Source organism: Varroa jacobsoni, unplaced genomic scaffold, assembly GCF_002532875.2.
Source record: "Varroa jacobsoni isolate VJ856 unplaced genomic scaffold, vjacob_1.0 scaffold_548, whole genome shotgun sequence".
NCBI lineage: Eukaryota > Metazoa > Arthropoda > Arachnida > Mesostigmata > Varroidae > Varroa > Varroa jacobsoni.
Genome location: NW_019213450.1, coordinates 1 through 23,282, shown reverse-complemented (window position 1 = coordinate 23,282; position 23,282 = coordinate 1). Strand labels below are relative to the sequence as shown.

The window sequence follows — 23,282 nt, the reverse complement described above, 5'->3', positions numbered from 1 at the left end:
AAACAGAATATAACCGACTTATAACATCCCTCTAATACGTTTAGTTCCTGGTAAAAAATAATTTGTAGCTTTTACTACGGCCGGTTATAGCTCCTTTATGTGACTATCGAAATAATTTTAAAATGCAATCTGTATTCAGTATATCAAATGCATATTTCAACGCTAACTTTCTTCTTTGACCAACTATCGGTTGGCCTGTATCTGGCTAAACAATTGTTAACAAAAATCACAAAGCTAAGATAAATGTGTAAAAGATATTATTGTTGCTTGAACTCAATATTTATATTCACAATTTCATTGATCAATATCATTAAAAATAATTCGTATACATAGCCACCGTTCCAATCGTGTATTTATTACCCACACCTTTTTCATGTACAATAATACTACAATCTTATACATGTCGTATAATCATTTATTGGTCTCTGTAGAAATGTCAAAGTTGTTTAAATTCTCAAATCACTTGAGGTTGGATTTGTTTGCCTTTCACTACAATTTAATATGCCTAGCCAGCTATAATATGGTCTTGTCTAGCACTGTGCGCTAACAAAGCAGGTCAAAAATCGCTTCGAAGAACCTTTGAGAGTGCTCGCTCTGGACGAGAACGAAGTTTTCCTGGAGGTAAGCTGTCTTCACTGTGGCAGCCTCGCAACGTACAGCTGCCTGCGCGAAAACCTGCGCGAAAAGATTCCGTGATGATGTTTCGGCCAATGGAGGTATGCCGACCACAAGGCTGTAGCCCTGGTGATCTGGTACACTTGAGGGAGCCGCGACAACCATGGGAAGCGTATGTGACTTTCGAGTCCGTGAAGTGCTAACGTATGCCGTTTGCAAAAAATAGGCCAGGTCCTCAAGCGCGCCAGGCCTTCCGAAAATTTTCGAATTAGGCGTGCTCTCTTGTAGTACGGCGTACAGGTAACTGCCGGTTGATACGATTTGTCGTGTTTCCAAAAATGTTTGTACCTGTTGAAAAATTGACATCACTTTCGTTTTTGATAGCTCAATGCCTTTGTCAAGTATTTCAACGCGGGACCACGAAAGGGCATCCAAAGCGCGGAAGAAATCACCTTTAAGCGGAAAAAAGATCATGAATATTCAGTGTTAAAAAAAGAGATATTTTATCTTACGCTTAAGTTGATCGCTTGTCTTGGGTTATGGTAAATTTATTTACAGGCATACATTCGGCTACAGATGTTCTTGTGATATGACTGGGTTAAAGACACTGGTTTGTGTGAAATGATATCATTTTTATCTCTTTAATATTTGACAGGTATGACTTTGATTATGCGGTGATATATTTAACTGGTCTGTGATGCAGGAGGTCTGTTAAAATAGATAAATGGCAAGGGATACTCCAATGTGCAGCTGTTATAGGAAAAATAACTAAAAACTGGAAAGAAAGACAACAAAATATATAAGGATCGAAAACGAGTGAGTAAAGGAATAAAATAGAAATAGAAAAATATAAAATAGAAAGCTCGAAACAATAGATGATTTACGAATCAATTTTTCCAACCTTCATCGATTAACGTGTGCACAGCATTAACGACGTCCATCGCATTGAATCTATGTTTGTAGCCAAGGTTTGCCGTAAAGCAGCCAAAATCAATTTCGTCCAGGTTGTACTTATCGGCAAGTTTAAAAATCCACTCCTTGACAGAACTCCGAATTTCAATATCCATTGAGGCAAACTTCTGCCGGCATTCGTTCAGTGGCACCCCAAGTTCCGCCATAAATTCGTGCAGTTTTTTCTGTCCTTTCACGGTCCACAGACGAAATCGGCACGCAACATGGACGGTATGTCGCATCGAGTCAAGAAGCGTCCAGTGACGTAAGAAGGTGAGGTTTAATTCACGGCCAAATGACAGCTTCACAGTATTGATATTCGAATCGGCACTGTTCTGATCATATAACTGGTCATATCTCGACATATGGCCCTGAAGTAGCCCACACTCGGTAACATATTTATCCGACTCCACTCGACGATGCGCCAGTTGATCACTGAGGCCAACGATAGCGTACCATAGGATCTCTGTAGAATCTCGCGACATCTTCCAACATAGCTCAAAGATAAGGAGCGCTGTCGCCTTTCCAAAATAATTGAACTGGGTGTATTCAAAGAGCAGACGGCTGCGATTTTCTACCCAAAGCCGCTTCTGTCTGCGGCGCTCAACACTTGCTTCAAAATCACCACCAGCCTCGTCTTCCTCCTCTGAGTCCATGTCATCACGAAAGATATCGTCGAAGTTGGGTACATTTTCGTCTTCAAGACGACTCAAAATTCGTACCTAATGTAAATAGAATCAAAGAATTGGTATTATCCTTACTGGGATACAATTTATTCCTGCAGCAGCTTTCGTGAAGTAAGTGCTTTGGCAGAAATATGTATGGTGAACATATAATTTTGGCTTATGTGTATTAATCTTATAACATACATAGATAATAGAGATCATCCTAAGACGAATTACTTCAATGAGTCATTTACATGAATCGAATCGAAAAAGCAAGACAGAATCGTACTTAACACCTGCTCTTGTTGCCGCTAGACTAATTATACCACTGAATCAAGCGATTAGTGCTTCTTTAATTCGAGACAGGCAATAATTAGCGAACGAAATAATTAGATTTTTTATAATAGAACGAAGCTCTAGTCATTACATCTACCACTAAGATACAAGCGCGGTATCATTGAAATAGCTGCCACAGTTCGATCAACGCTCTGACTACTATAGCTCATTACTGCAGTAAAAATTTCATCTTAGTGCCTACCTCAATATATTGGTTGCCCTTAGTTATACCACAACGGTACAGGGCCATTTCGACAGGTTTCAAAATACTTTTCAAAGTAGGTTTTTTATTGTTATGAAAACGCTTTTTAAATAACCTTTTTTTATCGTATTAGAAGAATCCTAACTAACCATTACTATACAATTCAACTCCAAGTCAATCTAGTCTAGTAAAACGCATAAAATTACGTACTATGTTATTTCTTTTCGCCACTTTTGCTTCACAAAAAAAACTGATCATATGGTTTCGCCAATAAAACAAGAAGTGTGGTCCGTCGTATAGAAAACTTGAGCCGATTTTCAATCTCATAAGGAGTATCCTAAAAAAATAAGACTCTACACAACATACTTAACCTAACATACCTGCGAATTGTTGTACACGTTGTAAACGCTGAACGGACGATGCGCGTCAGCGATAAAGAAAATTAGCTTTTCATTTTTTGGCTTGCACTCCTCGATAATGTCAAAGGTTCCTCCACAGTTTAACATCACGACGTATTTTCCAGTCTCTCCATGTTTATTGAGGGCGTCAGTAATATCTTCTTTTCGAGTAACAGACACCAACGTGTAGAGGACGTTATCACACTGAAATAAGTACTGAAGAATTTTGCACGAGGCTAACGAATCCACGTCGCCACCACACAGTACTAATACCCGCTCATTGAGCAGTAGCTCGTAAAATTCCGTTTTTAGGTCTTGTACGAACATCGCCGACCGCTAACACCGTCTGTTGGGCAACCTGACTTGGCAGCCTCTTCACAGCGTACAACACATATGCATCAATGTGTCCACCAGATTATAGCATGACACATAGAGATGCTGATTGCATGGGGATAACAAACATAAGGACGCAAAAAATAAAACCTCTATGCAATACGTTTTCTTTTCTAACATATCTTCATCAAAGTTAAGTAAAACGAAACATTTACTGTTCGGCTGCAAAAGTAATGTACCATTTACATCTATTGAATGGAAAAAAGGGTATTTACTACCTTCCTGAAGTAGGGCCACTTCGCCAATCCGCAAAATTTTGGACGTATTTTGCACACAGATGACAGTTTGGCGCCATTAAGGATTACCCGCAGCCGACACGGCTCTCTCTCACGCTGAGTAAAGAAGAGCGTTCCCCGGAGTGCTGCTAAACTTTGTGTTTACTCTAGGATCTAAACAGCAATGGATGCGCAGTATATACTAGGTAACAATTAGCAAAGAAAGAAGTAGACGTGTTTTTTCTGCTTGTTGTGCAATCATAGGCCACTAAGTAATTTTTTTCTTACTAAAGAACTTTAAAAGTCATTTGCACATTTGTATTAATAATCAAATAGAGTGTACATGATAGGAAGAAGGCTTAAAGTGGATAACATCGAGAGCCTCCCTCAAGGATGACTTTGATAGTCTAGTTCTAATCTATCTCCGGCTAACTTGGCAGTAGTGTTTCCAGAAAAGTTTAAATGTGGAAATCATTCAGGAGAGAAAACGCTTTGAAAGTGAATTTATAGCGCGCACATTTTTAAGGCATACTTACACAACAAATAAAGATCATCTCATCATCGGTTAATATTCAGTTGTAAACAAAGACGAGCCGGCCCTGCAACGGTGCTGATTTGCGCGGAATTTATCGCTAGTGCTCCCGTCTGCTTTCCCGTAGGTGAAAGACGTTCAAATGTTTCTCTGATTCATGCATAATATTCGAAACAAAATCATTCGTTGACACAGGACGTATCATTACCAGTGACCGTGGATGTTGTCTTAAGCAACGAATAAACACAAAAAAGGAATCGTAAGTGAAGACCCGGTTTAATGAATGTTTTATGAAAATTACTATTCCACAGACACATGTGAACATTCTGCCATAAATATATCGGGCTGTACTGAGAAGTTTTCAGTTAGATTTCGCCAGAACGCAGAGTTATGACAGGCAGATACTCTTGAAAGGAGTACTATTACTCTTTTGACGCTATTACAAAAATTAGGAATTCATACAGCAGTCCTCTTTAGTCGGCCTATATATGATAAATGTCCGTGATGAGGTTTCGACCGTTTAAGGACGCTGTCTGATCTCTTCATAATATTCGGTTTAGGAATAATGTATTAAAATTTATGAAATGCTTTATGAGATATTTTAGATGATGGTCCCTGACCCGCTTTTTTTATAGGAAGCATCTACTTACATGTTTCTTGTTTCTTTGATATAGGCATGAAATATTAAGCGCTTAATATGGCAACTTGAGTTTGTACGCTGTTTAAATTTCGGTCTTTTGAGTTCGCGTGCTATCTTGTGCTTGTCACTAGATGGATTTCCCTGTTTAAGCTGCGACTGGAGCAACTATAATGTCATATACAAAAAAACGTGACAGACGTTGGTAAAAGAATTTTTAGATTAGTTCAGCAAATAGAACAACCAGAAGCGGTAGATAGGAGGCAACGATAGCTTATTATTATTATTCATTATAGCATACTGAAATACTATAAATAAAATATTGGAATACTTTTAGAATATAGGAAATCGCGTCCATTTCAAACCGCTTTTAGGACAGGTATCGAAATACACACGCGAGATTGCATCGTTTCTTCTATTTGTGTTACCGATCTGCTGAAATCTGACGAATTAAATTTAGTTAGTATTATAAAAAGGAGCTGTGCATTCTTTTTATAAGCACAGAATTGGAACTTACGCTGATTGTCACCTTTTGCAATATTTGAATTTTGATATACTTTTTCAAGTTACTGTAAATCATAAATATTTTGTGAGATGTATTCTACATAAAATGCGGATATAGACGTCGCCATACGGGAAGACAGAATTAACAATCCTCCGCTTTATCAAAAATAATGACATTCAGTTATTTTTTATATATATATATATATAGTAGACAAAATCAGTTTCGTTAATTGAGGTAATTGGTTCTATCAATCTGTTGTCGTTTTTCCAGGCCATGACAACCCACAGCCCTGAAGGAGATCGTTCTGTATATTCGGTACTCTTCGAGTCTGCGACAGTTAGCCGAGAAGCTCAACCCAGCGATCCTTTGCTTGTCAACTCATCTATTAACGGTGCGACCAAATTAAAGAACGCTGTTTGCCCATTTAAGCATTACACATTTCAGTTGTGTGTTACCGTAATAACGTTTACAACATTCCGACTTCGGGGCAACCTCCCATCAAGGAGCCAGTTATAAATTCAAGCAAAAACATCAGTGTTATCTAAGTACTGAGTCAAAATGAGTGCTAAGTCAAAGTATACATCTATATATATAAACGTATATAGGTCAGAGATAAACGATCATATAATACCATTAAGTGCTGAATAAAGGGTAGGGCAAAATTTTTTTAACCAAAGTCTGTTATTTTTTAAACTGCCAACAGACTTTTTTCCAACAGTTTAGAGAGTTTTGCCTCAATCTATATACTCGATTTTAATTCGCAATCGTTTACCTTTAGTTTCATTTCAAAGATAGGGTGTGCTATCAATGGGCCGATGCGACCAAAGCCTCAGTCCCTATATTCTCTAAAAAGTGCAGCTTGCATGTTTTATTCGGCATGATATACGCATGATAATAAAGAATGTTTCTCTTATTTATTTTTATTTTTTACTAGATGTTACCCTGTTGTTGCCGAGTTGGATCGTTGACCAGAATGCGAACAATACTCTGATGAATACAACAGGTCGCGGTCAAGCCACGCCACAGTTGCCACCGGTTTCGCAAGGTAGGTCCGACACTGTAGTAAATCTACATAGGTAATATTAGGGTAAAGGATAATGGTGATGTTACAGTGAATTTTATCACGAAACAGTCCGCTTAGGATCCGCATGTTTAGAACGGACAGTAGTAGTTTCGTTCTTTTTGGGTGCAAAAGCTTAAAACTTATTGAATCTTGTTAGTGATAAGATGTTATATGGTTGAGATAAAAACGAATATACATCTATTAAGAGCATTCAGAAAGGCTTAAAAAGTTCTATTATCAAAGAGCTGTTGTGAAAAAATAGGATTAGGCAAAGAGGTTATGACAAGTCATTGGATTGATCTACAGGAGCGTTTGGTTATCTCAAATACTATTCTTTGCGCATGATGCGCTCTAAATTGAGCTCAACCATACCACAGACATCGCTTTCCATTCACAAAAATATATTGCATATTGATGATAACAGATTTAGCCCCTTCGGAAAATCTCCGTAGTAGTAACAATTTCAGCCTTTTAGAACTTCAGTAGCTTATGGGATGTCTGATCATAATTGCCAAATTGCTGCCTTTATGTATAGAGAAGATAGCGCCTAAATAAGAACTTTTTCTCTTGGTTTGTTTTGAAGATTGTATTTAGTAGATAACAACATATCTTTTAATATTTTTTTACATTTGCTTGAAGTGTCATTTCTATCGGTTGTATTCATTCAAGAAAATCACCATTCGCCGCAGTTACAGCATCAATTCAAAATTTTCGTTGCTTTGTTCCAAAAAGAAACTTTTGTAAAACCGACCGCGGAAAATAAACATATGTCGCTTACAACAATCAGTCCGCCGACGTTGGTTCCGATTCGGGTGCCGTACTTTGCATATATATGTTTCATGTACAGTAATTATAAAAGAGCAAATCGTTAATACTCTTACAATTTACGCTTAATAAAGTACGAATATTGTGCTTTTTCCATTCTATATTCGTAGAAGTGCATTTGGAATTCAGTGAAGCGCTGCACTCAATGGGTCGCAACGAGACGTTTTTGATTGATCCAGAGCCACTCGTGAAGAGATACACGACACTGAGCGAGGATTTTGAAAAACGATTGCGGGACCTGGTAGCTAATCGACCCGTAGGTGCTGGCGAGATTCGTGAGCTTATCGAGTTTTTTCACAACGAAAAATTCACCTGGAAGCTTGTATGGGCTTTTCTCGCTGCCGGACAGGTAGGCAGCCTTTATATTTCACCGGAAGTCTTTGAAAATTTCATGGTGTTAAGCGTTGTTTAATGAAGCTTGAATAATCGTTTTGTTTGTGCGGCTCTTCATAAATCAACCGACCCTCAGGGAAATGACTCTATAACAAATATGGAAGAAACGGCAGAGCTGCGTTTGCCAGCTTCGGATGCTGAAGAGATTGAAGAGCTTTTCGATTCTTCATTTGACTTCCGGAAGATTCAGACTCTAGTCGACTGGTTGGAGCATCGCTACGCCGAAGAGAAATGTGCATCAAAAACGGCTTCATTACACGCCTATAAGTAAGTATCGCAACCATGATGTAGGGCAAAAGGAAAAAAGCCAATGTAAACTTCATCAAAGTGTATTACACTGTGTTTGCTTATTTGTGTACCTATATGCCGATAAACTTAGCGTGGTACACCAGCTTCACTAGTAGAAAGGTTGTTGTTCATTTCACCATAAATAGTACACTGAATATACAACGTAATTTCTAGTTACTTGAAATAACGTTAGTCAACGCAATGCTAATAGATGCTCATTTTGTTGTGTTGTATATATACTAGTAGAGACGTACGATATTTATCATATTGTATTATATATGACATCTCCAATTTAACTACACGGAGATTTCCATCATATTTGATTCGTTAGGGACAATGGCTTTATGTATGAATGTACGCGACACGCAATACTCAAAAATCAAGCAAATTGCGACATCATAACCGAACTCGATCCAGACGCGCCAATTCGACAACGACGGGTTTTGCACGAGCAAGACACCGAGGATGAACAGAGATTTTTCCGCTGCGTGTTTGAGCTGGTACGTGCCGGAAAACCGACGGAAGCCCAGAAGTTAGCCATAGATCAAGGCTACTTTATGCTAGCGGCGGGCATGGAAGGTTGGAAAGCGTTCAGAGGTAACATTCGAGGTACGTTGACAGTTGCGACAGATGGAAACGAAGTAACAGACTCAGTAAGGAATGGCAGGAAACCAAAAATATACGGATTAACATTGATGTGCACACGGCAAATTTATTTTTTTAGTTGGAAAAAAGCCAGATTAGTTAATACTTGCACGTTGTTAATATATAGGAACGATAAACATGTTTTTCTCAACTTGACGGCAAGAAATTTGTTCTGATCGCTTTGTGTATATTGCATGTCATGTAAGGTAACTATGAATTGAATTTATGAGCACTTATATAAACTTATGGATCTTTTTTGATAAGTCACGAGGTATTTTTAACGTAGCAAATAGGGAAAATTTAATAATTATTATTAATCGGTGTGGTGTCTCTTTAATGATTACAGATGAAGAAGGCAATCTTCTGCCGGACGAAGGCAACCCTTACCGCGATGTCTGGAAGACTGTTGTATGGAAGAAGTTAGCAGACGACCGCGTAAATCCAGCCGAAAAAGCGATTTTCGCTGCATTGAGTGGGTGTTTAGAGGCGCTTCTTCCTCTTTGTACGGACTGGGAAGATCATCTATGGGCTCACCTTAAAGTCATGGTCGATGTTGCTATCGAGCTACATTTAAGAAATTCACGAGGAGCTGACATCGGGCGCCTTCCGGAAGAATACCCAAAGGAAAATGAAACTATTGATCATGTTTTGAGGTACTGCAACCATTCTTAATAGTACTATCTAATATGAGTACTGAGCATTTATGCCACTGAATAAAATATATACTTTATGATTTTTTTAAACTAAACAGATTGTATTAGAAGATGAGGCTTATTTGTGATCGTTTCAAAATGAACTCATTTAACGATCAGTGGGCAAATGTTCCAATCTAACGCAAGCGTGTTGAGATCATTTTTATATTATTACCCCTATTCCAATCGATTATGTTCTAGGTATTTTATTTTGTAAAGAAGGCGTTCGCATTTATTGAAAATGTCTTATGCACTCCTTATAGGTTGCAACTAAACCAACAACCAATTTTCGACTTGCAGAACCCTCGAAAATCGTCCCGAGCTGAATGCCGGCGAGTTTTTTCGGCAGCTTCATAAATTCCTAATTCTACAGGACGCTGAGGGTTTACTGAAGATGATGTTTGACAGCTGCACAAAACTTGCTGAAGAGGACAGTCGGGCAGGACAAAAGCCCGCGCATCAGCTTCGTCTTATGGCCAATTTGGCTTTATTCTTACGCTATCACCGGCAAGATAGTGGTGGAAAATCGAATGTTGTCAACGATCCAGTCAATTACATAGGTAAAAACGCCTTCATTCCACTGCTACAGAAATATTTCTTGTCTGTTTTTTAACGTATATCTACATGTAAAAGCGTTTCACTATGAATTTTTCGTTTTATGATTTAATTGCGTGAGCTTTTGAGCACTAATTAATAACTTGCCACGAGAAACAAACAGAATCATACATGACTTCCATATATCTATTCGTTAGGCAACGGTGTTCCGATGCGGTATTGAGCTCCCTTCTGCTTCCGTTCGAGTTGGCGGAGCGTGGCATTAGTGATGAAATTAAGTACAAAATTATACAGATTACATAGAGGTTTTAGAAGAGCCTCAACGGACTGCTGTAAATAGTCCTAACAGTATTTTGTGAATGGTTTTCTTACAGTGGCATTTTACGTAGATCGCCTAATTTTTGAGGCTGTTTATGACGTTGTGCCTAAATACGTACTTCACCTTCCCGGTCTTCTGCGTGAACAATGCTATATCAACTTATTACGAACGCTAAAAAATCCGGCAGATACTCAGCGAAGAGCCATTATTGAGGCTGCCCAACGCGAGGAGATTGATATTTACGATTACCTAACGAAGTTCGTATACGAAATTATTCATCAAGAAAACCAATCGGCCACGGGTAACGCAAATGAGATCAACGACGACGACTTGCAAAAGATGGACGCATTGAAATGGCTTTTTGCGCGTGAGTTGAACGTAAAAAGTGGCTTAACGCACAGATTGCTACCTTAATTTGAATTTGCTAGTAGTTAAATGTAAACGGGTCGAACTGATGCGCCGGCGCTATGATATGTTTCGATACTAGTCTTAACAGAGACAGCTGCACGTATGTACAATCATTGAGAATTAGAGTGTAGTATCTGTTGCGAAATTCTATCCATATCTTTACATACAGATTTTCAATGATACAACATTAGAGACGTCATCACGGGACACAGTATGCTGGACATATGCTATCGCAATTCTAGTACTTGCACATATTTTTACTGTAACGCAAATGAGGTGTTTATATAGTGCATTTTACCGAAAGGATTTTCTTATATTACAATAATGAACTATCGTCGACTTTTCAGAACGTGGCCATTCGCTGTTAGGCCTGCAATACGTAAATAGCGCCCTTCGCTCAGCAGTGCTAGCTCGAAGGCTACAAGTGGCACGCAAATTAATTGCTCTTGTTCCTACTGATGGGGCTAGAGAGTTAGCACTTTTTGTTGTTGATCGAAACCAGGACAGGAACCGGGACGCTAGAGACGCTTCATCGGTGCGCAGAAGCAGAACTCGGTCGTCGGTACGTTCGTAACGGCTTGGAATGCTTGTGTTTAAAGCCAAAACACAACGCGTTCAAGGCATTTTCATATATACACACACACACAATTGATTTTTTTATATAGTAAATAACAGGTTTTTGTGGACAACTGAAGTTTAGAAGGCTGTGGGTATGAGTCTTCTTACACTCTCAAAAGGGGATAATTTTCTGTCATAAACCGCCTTCAGTGTTTACAAGTTTGGTTCTGTTTGCAGGTTTCCCGTGGTACCATGGACAGCTCAGAGGAAATGGATGACGTAGACGACGTCGAGAGCACGACAAGTGACCAGATCGATCCGATCAAGTGTAAAAATGCCCTCAAAGAATATTTCTGTTTTCAGGTCAGAGAAAAGTACATATAAGACAATATTGCTCAATCAAAGCCTAATATTTATTTCTTAGTATCAGTTACCTCTTTTCTACCGTATGTCTCGGAATAATTAAATTCTCACAGGCGTTAATTAAGAGGCTTTCTATCTTTAGAAGTGCTATGTGAAATCTATTTGATAAAAGACAGCTTTAACCGGGATATATACCTGCCGTTACTGGTAGATATGGCATGCGATATCTTTTTTACGTGCCGCTATATTTGACAACGCATCCCTATATTATTATACATGCCCTTAACGTGTTCAGGTCTACATTGAAGCGCACCATAGCTTTACTGAGTGGTTCGAACATTTCCATAGAAATCGGCCCCAAAGGGCCGACATTGCCGTTGGAGATACGTCAGACGCCAGAAGACAGGTAAGTAATACAAATGACTTTAAAAGCATTTAGGTATACATACTTGTTACCAAATTTATTACACAACGTAGTAAGGTTTTTTTATACTAGTATATAGTATAAGTGGAATCAAACAGCCGGACGAATTGCACTAGTATCATAAAAGCAAAGTGATTTTAATCAGTGTATAGTTAAAAAAAAAGCTAAGACGTTCTTGTTTCTTAGTAGTGTCTATGACTAAATGTTTATTTTTTTTAAACAAACTGCATAGCACATGTTGCTATCTTATGTAATTTATAGAGTTTTGCCGTACTTACGATTCTTTTGCTTCTGTTGTTGTTTTAGCTTACGGCCGAGTTCGCGAGGAAGACACTCGAGTCAAAATTGGAGTCATGGCAAACGGTTCTGAATGGCCTCTGTGAGCGGACATCAACTCATTTGTACAATATCTTAAGCTATCAAGATGGAGGCTTCCTGCAGGACCCTTGCGAGGAGGATGTCCCCGATGATAGCGATCAGTCTGTCCTAAACCAAGAGACGAGACGAACTGAAGAACTTCGCGCTCTGAGGAGGCTCTGCTTACCAGAGGTCCGTGATGTATAGCTGAACTTAATCGGACTTGAAAGCCTGGTTATCTTGTTCTTAGGACCGATAGTCGGGATGAAGAAGGTCATTTTGTTCTTGAGACCACCACTAGTCAGGTGTCATTCTACAGCCCAAATTATTGTACTTTAATTTTATTTACAGACGTTCAAATAGGTATGAATTTGAGATTTATATGTAATAGTTCCTTTCCTGTTCTGTTTAACGTTATAGGTGGTTTCATTATTACATACGGTCCTTCATGGGACTGGGCGGTACGCTGAAGCAATTGACATCGCAAACCTTGTAGCCGGTGAAGCTCTATGCCTGTACAAAGAATTCTCGAAGGAAGATATGGCTGCGCTTCTTATGAAAATACAAGAAAGCTCCGTCGAGCTGCTTAAGATGCTTGGTAAAGTCGATCCCTACGGCCTCGAAGACCAATAACCGGTTTTAATACTGCAGTCTATGGTGATGACCCATCGTTTTCCGCGGAGTCCGTGATGCCCTTCAAGTGTGATTTCTATATATAGAAAGGAACATTCTTAGTTTCCGCTGATTACTTGTGCTCAAGTAGAAATTTTTTCTCTATTTAGAAACCTGAACGTGCAGTCTCTTTGCTGCCAGTAACGAGCGTTCGGTTGTAGCCCATGACGACAACAAAGAAAATTAACTTTCAGATAGAAAAATATTTCTTGATAACGTAGATAATAATATTATAAACTCTGCATTTTGCATATGCAACTATATAAAATCATTTGCAGAGGTATTACTGCATCATACTCGAGTTATTTATGAGGACCCTGAATATGTGGATAATCTTAGTTCAGTGGAAGTTATTGTAGTTCACGACGTTTATAAGCAGAATTGTATAGTTCTCCTATATTTAGCAACAATGTGAAATGAGTCATGCAACATCCTGGCATGACCCCAGATATTCGTACATAAATAAAACAATTACCTTTCCACGCAATGCTTTCGATCTCAGTGATTATTCAATGTATGTATATTTCTCGCAGAAAGTCTCTCAACTAGAACAACTCCTTTAATACGAATTTACACTTTCTTTCGCTCTTGATAATAGTAATAATAATATAATAATAATGTATCATGATAATAAATGTATAACTATTAATCCCGTTATTGTCCATAGGCTTAAATTATGTGAAATAGTTTCCATCGTTTTACAGATAGCGAATCTTTTAACGGGAATGAATATAAAACAGTGGTTATGCGGACACAGTCGTTATTTTCCATCTATGACATTGCAATATAGATTCTTATATATGCTAATCTAATACTATAATAAACACACGTATAAAAAAATATATTTAATTAAAATATATTTAATAAACAAAAAATGCACCCTTTCGCCTATGGAGGTCATTCTGAATAAATTAATTACTACGTGTAAGCAATACGCTTAGAATTTTTCTTCATTTACCTCATGATTAAATCTCGATTTCCTTAAAAATCATTAGTACCTAATATGTCGATAAATTTAATACAGACGTCTGTATACCTCAGTAATTATTCCTAGGGCGCACGAAATTTATTTCGTTCATTCAATTTACAACAATTAGTCGGCCGGCTGCTTGTCAATACGTTTTTTACTTATCTGTTCTTGACCACCTTCAGCAGTAATATCAAACTGCAATTGACCTTATGTATGGCTTGCTAAATCGTTCTATTTATCAGTCATCTTCCTTTCAACTTCCCTCATATGACCATTAGTGTCACACACTAGTCTTTACCTAGCATACCTAACACACTGTATCTGTTCAAGTGGTATAGGTAATCTTTATTATATAGAACACATGCATATGAGGTGATAACACTGCTGATTTGTTAAGTCTAGTCAATATAAACACACTCATAAACATTATTTTAACCTAGTTCCAAACTATAACTACAGAAATATAGTTAAATGAAAGGAAAAAATTCGGATAATTTTAGATTTAAGCTTTGTTGCCAGCATACCCACCAGTGTCTCTCTTAGAAGGAAAGTAAAGCTGGACCTCGGTACAATGGTACAATACATATATTTCTTGCACCGACTAGAATTACAGCAGGATCACCTTTTTGTTTCTAGCTGGCGGTGCAGGTAATTAAAATAACTGAAGGATGTTATACCGTACCTGTTCTACCGGTTGCCCCTGACAGTTCACGCAAATTTTACCCTTAAAAATTGATATTTAGCCTAATCACGACACTATGCATTGTTTTTATTTATTCCTCTCCATACACATCACAGGTTCGTTTTTTCAGACACCTTTGATAACATGTTCAACCTGCTAAAAGTTAAAATGACACACCCATTTATTACTATATGTATCAAACAACTAAGTCGTGATACGTATTCATAGATAATCACTCAACTTTTGTGTCGCTATTTATGCTATTCTTAATGCTGATGTGTTGTCGGAATTGCAATCGTTCTCGCCTACAATGGTAAAGGCATGAAAACGAGTATGGCCCGTGTGTAATTAAATCATTTTTTTGCATACATGCGGCTCAATAATATAGCTATCAACACATTCGTGTTAGTCACGTAATCGTTGAAAGATCTAAAGAATCACCTATTTCTTAAGTAGCCGGTTCATCTGGTTGTTCTGGAAGGCGATTGTACCTTCAGCCAGATCAGTCTTGCAAGCGATATTATCGAGAAGGCTGAGTTGGTCATCTAACTCTGTATTCAGACCACTGGCCAGTAATGTCAATCTTGTTAGGCCTTGGCTAATCTCTAAGAAGTCGGCCTCCAGTTTCTTTTCAACCATTTGCGAGCGGGTCATGGCAGACGCAGTTCTGAAGGAGCCGCCGTTATTCGCGTCAGCGTTGTCATCATCATCGTCATCGAAGGCTGCTCCAAAACCGGACGTGTCGTTGAGATTGCGCGCACGCAAATGCTGATTATTCCGAGCCTTTCCCATCTCCGAGTCGTTGCGAAACTGCAATGAACTCATGCCGTTGTAAAAGGCACTCAACAAACATATATATATATAAAAAAAGATAGAAAAAAATCCGATAGTTTTTTAGATAAAATTGTTTAGACAGCGCTATGTTTAATTTTTTTAATAATAATTAAACTTATAGAAAATCCGTTTCCATACTGTTCCTTTCATGTTGCAGAATATCATAAAGTTCTTTTCCTTTGAATCAACATACCTAGATTAGGGTTTCAAGCTTTATATTCGGTACTGCCATTAAACATTGCTTCAAAATTGACACACCTGAGTCACAATTTTCAACAGCCCATTTTTCTGTGATGATTCGCTCTCAGGCGACGTCGCTGTTTGACTATTCGTACTTCCACTACCATCGGCGGTGCTCGAGCGTCCAAAATAGCTTTTGAATCCGGTAAACACGCTTTTCATAGCTGTTAGATGTTTCTGCGTAATCTTTGTCATACTGTTAAGGTCGTCCAAATTTCGATCCACCTTACGCAGCTGTTCTCCCTGGTGTACCAGCTTTTCCGCTGTGTTTGTTCCAATCTGCAAATACACGTCGATTCAATAAAAACAAGTTGTCACTATCGTTCAGTTCAATTTTGTCACTTTGTTTGTAGAGGGAGCCATTCTAGAATCACCTATCATTTTATGCAGGCGCTTCGGCTTAAATGCAGAAAAATTGAAGAGCCTAGTTTCCCATTTCCAAATACCGCCCTTTTTCGCTTTACTAAGTAGCACTAAAAACAAGGTGAAAGGATAAAGGAAACATTTTTGTATACATACATTCAAAGTTTATAACGAAACAAGGGAACAAAAAATTGGTATATTTACCTCCTCAGCTTCGAGCATAGCGCGTATAGCAGAACTCGAACTTTTCAGGACTTGATCTTCCAATTGACGTCTTTCCTTCAACAACCGTTCCTCGAGAACGCGGTTCTGCCAACATTAAAAAAAGGGAGAATTTCATGGGAGCTTTGAGGTTGTCTCTTATTTCCATGCTTGCGGAACGAATGGATCCATTCACACACAGTTCTTGAGAAATCGCTGACGATAGCTTAGAGCTAAAACGTCACTGTTTATTTTCATTTTTTACCACTATCGCTATTATTGCCAACAATAATTGACGCTGCAATGCGTTGATGATAAATTCTACACGGAAATTGCTTGATAATGAGTACCTCTCTAGATCAAATTGCCACTAGTAGCCTAGACGAATACAAAAACCGTATTAACACAAAGCTACTGATAATCATAATTACAGTACTTATTTTTAAATGGATTACAAGCAAAATCGACAAGCGGCTTTTGTTTGCATCCCTCTATCTGACAAGCAATATTGCAATCGGTTATATCTGCTAAGAAGGCCACTTCAACGATGTTTAACATCTACCTTTTTACTTATGGACGAAACGTGCTTATTGGACTATGGGCAATGTTAAAGAAAAATAGATCATAGGTGAAAAACAAAGAAACGGTGGTTTACAAGAGTTCGGTTGGTACTCTGAAAAAAACGTTTCAAATATGACATCTTTTTCAAGAAGTGACCTTCGAGTCATTTACACATACTGCAGCCCATAACCATCTGATCACTAAGAGAAGCTTCGTCTTCGAACAACAAGCCGCGCACAATCGTTGAAATATATAACCTTATAAGTCACCATATCCAGCTTTTAATATTTATTTAATGTAACGCTCGCTTGTAATACAAGTTTCGGATGAAACAGATAGACGATATGCTTTACGGCACAAGAATAACGGCAGTTTTAGTCGTCCTAGTATCGATAGTACAAGTGATGCGTTAGCCATTTCCTTCTGTGTTGTACCTGATGTTTACACGGCACTAACAGTGACCGCGATCATTTTTTTTTTTTAATTTGAGATGTTAACGCCGACCGCTAGCGAGCGCAAGTCGCCCTGCAGCAAATAGCGCCGACTAAAGTTCGCAGTAGTTCAATGACTCTTTGTGTAACTAAACAACTTTTATCAATCGAAATCCACAACCAGATGCCAAAGATACACACTAGATACGATTGTGGTGGGCGTTATGACGCAATAACTAATCGAGGTGAATCACTTAATCCAACAACATCACAAATTTTGCTCAAGTTGTTTTGTAGCAACTAACATTCCAGCTGCTTAATTAAATTCGTTTAGGAAAAGCATCTGCACTGTATGAGTGCCCATATAACTACAAACCGTAGCTCGAAGTCAACTAGCTGATTTTTCATCTACCCATAGCTGGTGCCCAAACTCGATGGGCACACATTGACTTTATACCTAAATATATATATATATTTGCAAAAAATGGTATTAGAATCGTCCGATCTGTATGGCAAGTACCGTAAATTAGTGCGCCTTGCTTAACTACTGCCGTAAAATTGCTTCTCACAATCGCATTTCTAAATGAAAAATGAATTTTTCCAAACTTCTATAGACATGCTTAATTAAAAAAAAGTGGTAGAGTCATTTCTATGCGGAATTTTTCCCTTAGTGTGATATTCATTAGAACTGATATGTGATTTTGTGCGTGATTTGGTTCTTAATATTTCCATTGTGTAGCTTAGAAACTGCTAGTTTCTACGAATCTTATCATAGCAGTTCATCAATTGACGACTGAAACAAAAGCTACTATCGACAAAGGCCGATTAGTTTGCAGTAAAACAAAACTGCAAGCAACTCCTCCTTCCCAAGCCTTTTCCGCCTGTGATTGCTTTAAAAAGATTAACATTCAATAGGTGTTGTATTAAGATAATAAGCCCTTTTGTCCTCTGCGTCATCCTATATATTTACAGAAAATATGTTCAACTGTTATTTTTCTAACTTAGCATATAACGCTGTAATTTTATAAGCTCATGCGTATTAAAGTGAACAATAATTTGAATATTGGTATTACCCAATATTTTACAGTGAAGTTAGCCCATTTCATTGTATGTGAATGATCACCCATACTGGCGATAACTGTCAGTAATTGGTCTTGTCTACTATTTAGCGGTCAGTAGCGTTACCTGTTTTATCGCTGGAAAGGCTATTTTGTAACGGATTATACGTCAGACCCACGGGCAGCTTTTCGACGTACTACGCCTCACCTATAAAATGTTCTGATAATTCCATACTAATTTCTAAAGTAAATACGGAGCGAGAATGGCACTATTAGCAATCAATATTGGATTCATTATTATCAGAAAACGATTTGTACCATTAAGAGGATCCTATTTGTAATTAAAGACTGATACTTCGCGCTCTTTACAAGTTCAGCTGGTCCATTTCATTACTACCAGATTAAAATATAGCCAATCTGGTATATATCAAATTGCTAAGCTAAGGTCGTGTAATTTAACGACGGACACATAAATTACTCATGTCTATAAAAGCTATAAACATAGTTAAACATTTGACTTGTAATGTAACAATAACAATGGCTTAATTGAAAAGCTAAAGTTTAATTAAGTACAATTAATATTCTCAATACTTGCGCTGTATTTCAGTAATAACAGAACGCGCTGACTGAGACCAGTATTTACGTCAGGCGTTACGTGGCTCTTTCATAAAATCCCATATAACTTCAATTAACTTAGTTACTTCGACAATGATACCGCCGCAAATGTTTTAACAGCTTCGCTGTATAGTCCCGCAGCAAAAGCTCAAACGCTTCCATAATATAGTCCACGTAATGTCAGCGTAACTGCAGTCTTACTGCTTGATGATGTTACTCTAAATCACACTGGATCAAAGCTTAGCCGCGACCATTTACTTTAGACCGACTTTTGTCCTGTTATAATAGCGTAGAGAATTGTTTTATCATAAAATGCAATATTATTCGGATGAGAGTAAAGATATTTACTAACTTTTGGCCAGTACGCGTCTACGAACCGATATGCTTTATTATCTATTATTTGTATCGAAAGGTGTCCACTTCCTTGTGAGGAAGCGTCGTTGTCTACTACTTTCCTGCTAATCCATATACCTAACCCGTCTAAGATCTGATCGATTACAACATAATTGGAGGTTTCAAACTTCTATGTCACTGTTCAGCTGTTTTTGTTTGTCGTACTAAGAATCTGTTTGCTAGTCACTCTGAACTTGATATCGACTATGGATTTAACGACTATGGATCGGTTGAAAGATTTATTTTCAACTTGTTTTGCTACCACCTGTTTTTCGTAGCCCTTTAAAGTATCTTCTTGAAAAGCTACTTCCCTTCAACCTTCGATTTCGTTCATAAGTAAGCAATTACGTTCGAGAAATACCCGCCCTGTGTACACCCACAGATACGTAAAAATACATTCGGTATTGAACCAACCGATTTAGTGCGCAGTCACTTCGAAAAGTTTGATTTATATCGATGCTTATTTTATTCACTTACCGGATTTCGATAGCTGAGGAAAGTCTCATCTGTAACGTCTTCATCCGGATCAAAGAACGGATTCTTGTTTGTTTCGTACGACATTTTGATTTCGGCCGTGTTTTTGTTCACTTGCAACAAGAGTTCATTTAGTAATAGCGTTCGCAGTTGACTAGGCACAACGAGCTTGTAACCATGAAACTTTGTGCCAATTAATTCTCGATATTGCCGACTAGTGAAATGTAGTACTCGCCCTACCAACGACGAAACCGAATAGAGACAAGGCACAGGTTGTAGTGAAAACTCGACTCTTCTATTGGCAAATGCCCCGAAACTTTTTTGGTCCAGCCAGGTATGGAAGAAGAAAACGTACCCCCAACCTTGAGCTATATCACTTACATTTTTTTGAGAATACAATACTTGCTACTTTACTGCATTTCCAGACTACACAGCAGGGCTCCTCACGTATATTCTTGAAATTGCTGGTCACCTAGGCGAACAGCTAACACTAATTAGCGTCGCCAGCTTTCACCTGCAAGGGTCTTCCTGGGATCACCAGCTGCTACAAGGTCCTACAGCGCACTAATCACGCTTGCCAGATGTAATCACGAACTCGATTCGATGGTTAAGAGGATGAATCACACAGCAGCTAACCACCTCTCTGTCTCTCGCGGATGGAGCGGAGAGTATTTGGTGGTAAGAGAAGAAGGCTTAATTCTAAAGGACGGACAAAGTGCGTGCGACAGACAGAGCAGAACGACAATATTATCATTCGCTCGCTACTGCTATTAGCCAACCGTTTCCTTGATTTGTGAGCTACCTTAGTACGTTCACTTAACAGTGAGTACCACTTGATTGTGGTACTTTGGGAAAGAGTGAATACAATGATGGAGACATATTGTTTAATGGTGATCGGCGGCTTTGAAAATATTGGCGGAATAATCCTGGCGCCAAAACAGAGTGCCACGGGACTAAATACAACTGAAGAGGCTGGAGATAAGCCAAATACGTATTTCTCGATTGTACACTGCGGCGATTCGCCAAACTTTATACAAAATGCTTCATTAATATCGCTGAAAGAAAAGAATAATGTTGATAAATTATTTTTTTGTTGGTTATGTAAGCAAATACAGAGAAAAATTTGTTGTTGTTATTTCAATGCGGCAGTACGCACGGTTCAACCCCGTCCCAGATCAACGGCTACTGGTCTGTCCAACGAAGCCTCCTTCCCCGTTTTGTTTGTGTTCAGAGATTCAGTGAAAGCTGTTATGAATTTCCATTGAGAGAATGAACAGCAGTATAGGTTCCTTTGTTTTGAGTAACTGTTCCTATTGCCCAAATTACACTGACCTTGTTCAACTCGTTTATTGTAGTTTCTATAAAATTAAAAAAGTGCTCGGTTCAGTTCAAAACTGAAGCCTAGTCAAACGAATATTGAGTCGACGGCGTACTCTCGCGGGTCCAACTCTAACGGAACATTTTTCTGCTGGAGATTATTAGTCACCGCGTTTATCTGTAGTCTGAGCTGTTGAAGACCCGTTAGCACGTGAAGTCCGTTACAATATTACACAATATTTTTCTCTGTCAGCTGCTTATAAATTATTTTTTTGTTGTTCTAACTTCTTGAGAGATCGAACTTGTGCACCCGGTTCAATCAAGCGCATTTAATCGAAGTTTATAGTCAGTAAAAAAAAAGTTATAAAGGTAAAAGGTTTGCCTTCGGTGTCTCAACAAGTGTATTGCAAGAAATTGCAAACTCTTGAGTACCACCTAAGCATAAAGGAAGTGCGTTAAGATATGTTAGAACGTCAGGAAAAAGAGCTTGTAGTAGATCTTCACGAAGGTCTGTGCTTTAATGAGTTTGGCCGTGCTGTAACAAGCTTGTTAGAAGATCTACTATATCGGACGTGTCATCTCGACTTACCTGTCAAGTGAGTTATGGTGTCACTAATCAACCGTCAAATAATATCAAAAAATGCAGTTAAAACTAGCAGTTTCGCTAGAATCGTCGTTTGAAAGAATGGCAGATTCCATATTCTGTACATTATCATCTACCTATTTCTAAGACAGCATCTAATTGAACCTTTATCTGTTCCTTAGGCATCTGAACCTCGTGCAAGACGAATTGACGCCTCGAAATAGAAAAGATTTTGAAAGACTGAGGAACATTCTTCAGTCTGTCGAACGTCTCGCGTCATCGGGAACCCTCGCGGAGGTGAGTGCCCTATCCTTTTATGTATGTGGGCGCTTTTGCATAATAACTAGTTTCGTTAATACATAATAGTACATAGCTCTAATGTGACAGCATAACAAGTATGATGAGAACAGCACTAGAATTTTTTACGATTCAATTTAAGCAGTATTTAATATCTATATAGTTCAAAAGCAAGAATAACGCATAGCTTTCTCCTGAGAATGCTCGTCACGAGTACAGTACTTGTTTAATTAAACCAAATAGTGTATCTTATAGGTTTGACTAAAGAGACACAGAGAAGCCATCAAAGAAGCTAAAGACTGAGCTTCACTTTTGCTTTATGGTGGAAATTCTTCGCCAATGAAACATTTAATTAAATGTTTTGATTAAAGCCATTTTATGACGCACACAGCTGTGAAATCTTCTTTTGAAATATGTATGTCACTACCTATATAATATGATGTAATAAGATATATAGGATAATCATCGTCAGGTTAAAGTTAAATTGTGTTGTGTTTGTTTCGTTCGATGTTAGCACCTAATCATTAGACACCTGTATCAAGGTCTGTTTTCGAATTACAAAACCTGTTCAATTTTTATTGACGCATATTTACATCTCTGCCATGTTTTTTTTAAGTTTTCTTGACGTTCTCACATATTTTTCCGTTCTTACAGGTGGTCCTTCTGCAGGGGTCGACAGTTCCTCTGGCCCAGACAGCCACACACATTTGTATGCATCCAGCGTTATGGGATGACAATACCCCGCGCTGTGACTCTGCCTTACGAGATTCGATTATAAAGATTTTTCGCGCAGTTTGCGCTGCAGATCTGCCAAGTCCAAAGTTTTCCAAGAGTTTCCTATTCGTCCGACTCATTCCGCGACCATCCATACGGACGTTCTCCTCTAGCGACCTTCCGTCGATACGAACAGACGAATGTGGCGAGGTGATGTCAGCAAATTCGGCCGGTACTCGATTATCGGCGACAGCCGAAGCGTTTGATGTGGAGGGTTTCGAACGACGCGCGGGCTTGCCAGTAAGTCGCGCCAAATGTCGTACCGTTTTCTGTCTGCGACAAGATGGTGAGCGTAGACGAATCAATGAAAATGCCGACACGTCGGATAAGGAGAGCCCTGGTGTCTGGCTGCAGCTAATACAACACTTGCCGACAGTGTCGTGTTCCTAAACCTGTAGGTGTACGTAGGAAAATACAAAAAGAAAGAGATAGAAGCATCTCGACAAATGCAATTAATATTGAATGTTTCTTGATGAAT

The 23,282-nt window shown here is 38.5% G+C and overlaps 4 protein-coding genes across 4 annotated transcripts; 2 read left to right on the top strand and 2 right to left on the bottom strand.

Annotated features, from left to right (window-relative positions):
- Positions 1-326: 326 nt before the first annotated feature.
- On the bottom strand, positions 327-3,886 carry Cdc45 (cell division cycle protein 45). The gene is made up of 4 exons (XM_022834768.2): positions 3,779-3,886; positions 3,150-3,605; positions 1,517-2,288; positions 327-1,067 (listed from the first exon to the last, which is right to left on the bottom strand). Exons 2-4 carry the CDS (start codon positions 3,492-3,494, stop codon positions 544-546), a joined length of 1,641 nt encoding a protein of 546 aa, XP_022690503.1. The 5' UTR covers positions 3,495-3,605; positions 3,779-3,886; the 3' UTR covers positions 327-543.
- Positions 3,887-4,354: 468 nt separating this feature from the next.
- On the top strand, positions 4,355-13,507 carry LOC111261343 (nuclear pore complex protein Nup107). The gene is made up of 14 exons (XM_022834767.2): positions 4,355-4,566; positions 5,720-5,840; positions 6,384-6,494; positions 7,448-7,686; positions 7,807-7,997; positions 8,350-8,627; positions 9,010-9,316; positions 9,656-9,915; positions 10,285-10,596; positions 10,985-11,199; positions 11,433-11,558; positions 11,854-11,964; positions 12,289-12,531; positions 12,760-13,507. The coding sequence occupies exons 2-14, from the start codon at positions 5,723-5,725 to the stop codon at positions 12,970-12,972; spliced, it is 2,724 nt and encodes a 907-aa protein (XP_022690502.1). The 5' UTR covers positions 4,355-4,566; positions 5,720-5,722; the 3' UTR covers positions 12,973-13,507.
- A 533-nt stretch (positions 13,508-14,040) lies between these two features.
- LOC111261348 (synaptosomal-associated protein 29) lies at positions 14,041-20,599 on the bottom strand. The gene is made up of 5 exons (XM_022834780.1): positions 20,215-20,599; positions 19,837-20,069; positions 16,305-16,409; positions 15,756-16,016; positions 14,041-15,473 (listed from the first exon to the last, which is right to left on the bottom strand). The coding sequence occupies exons 2-5, from the start codon at positions 19,918-19,920 to the stop codon at positions 15,105-15,107; spliced, it is 819 nt and encodes a 272-aa protein (XP_022690515.1). The 5' UTR covers positions 19,921-20,069; positions 20,215-20,599; the 3' UTR covers positions 14,041-15,104.
- Positions 20,600-20,852: 253 nt separating this feature from the next.
- On the top strand, positions 20,853-23,275 carry LOC111261342 (uncharacterized). Its single transcript, XM_022834766.2, has 3 exons — positions 20,853-21,746; positions 21,916-22,030; positions 22,685-23,275. Exons 1-3 carry the CDS (start codon positions 21,613-21,615, stop codon positions 23,192-23,194), a joined length of 759 nt encoding a protein of 252 aa, XP_022690501.1. The 5' UTR covers positions 20,853-21,612; the 3' UTR covers positions 23,195-23,275.
- The last annotated feature ends 7 nt before the right edge of the window (positions 23,276-23,282 follow it).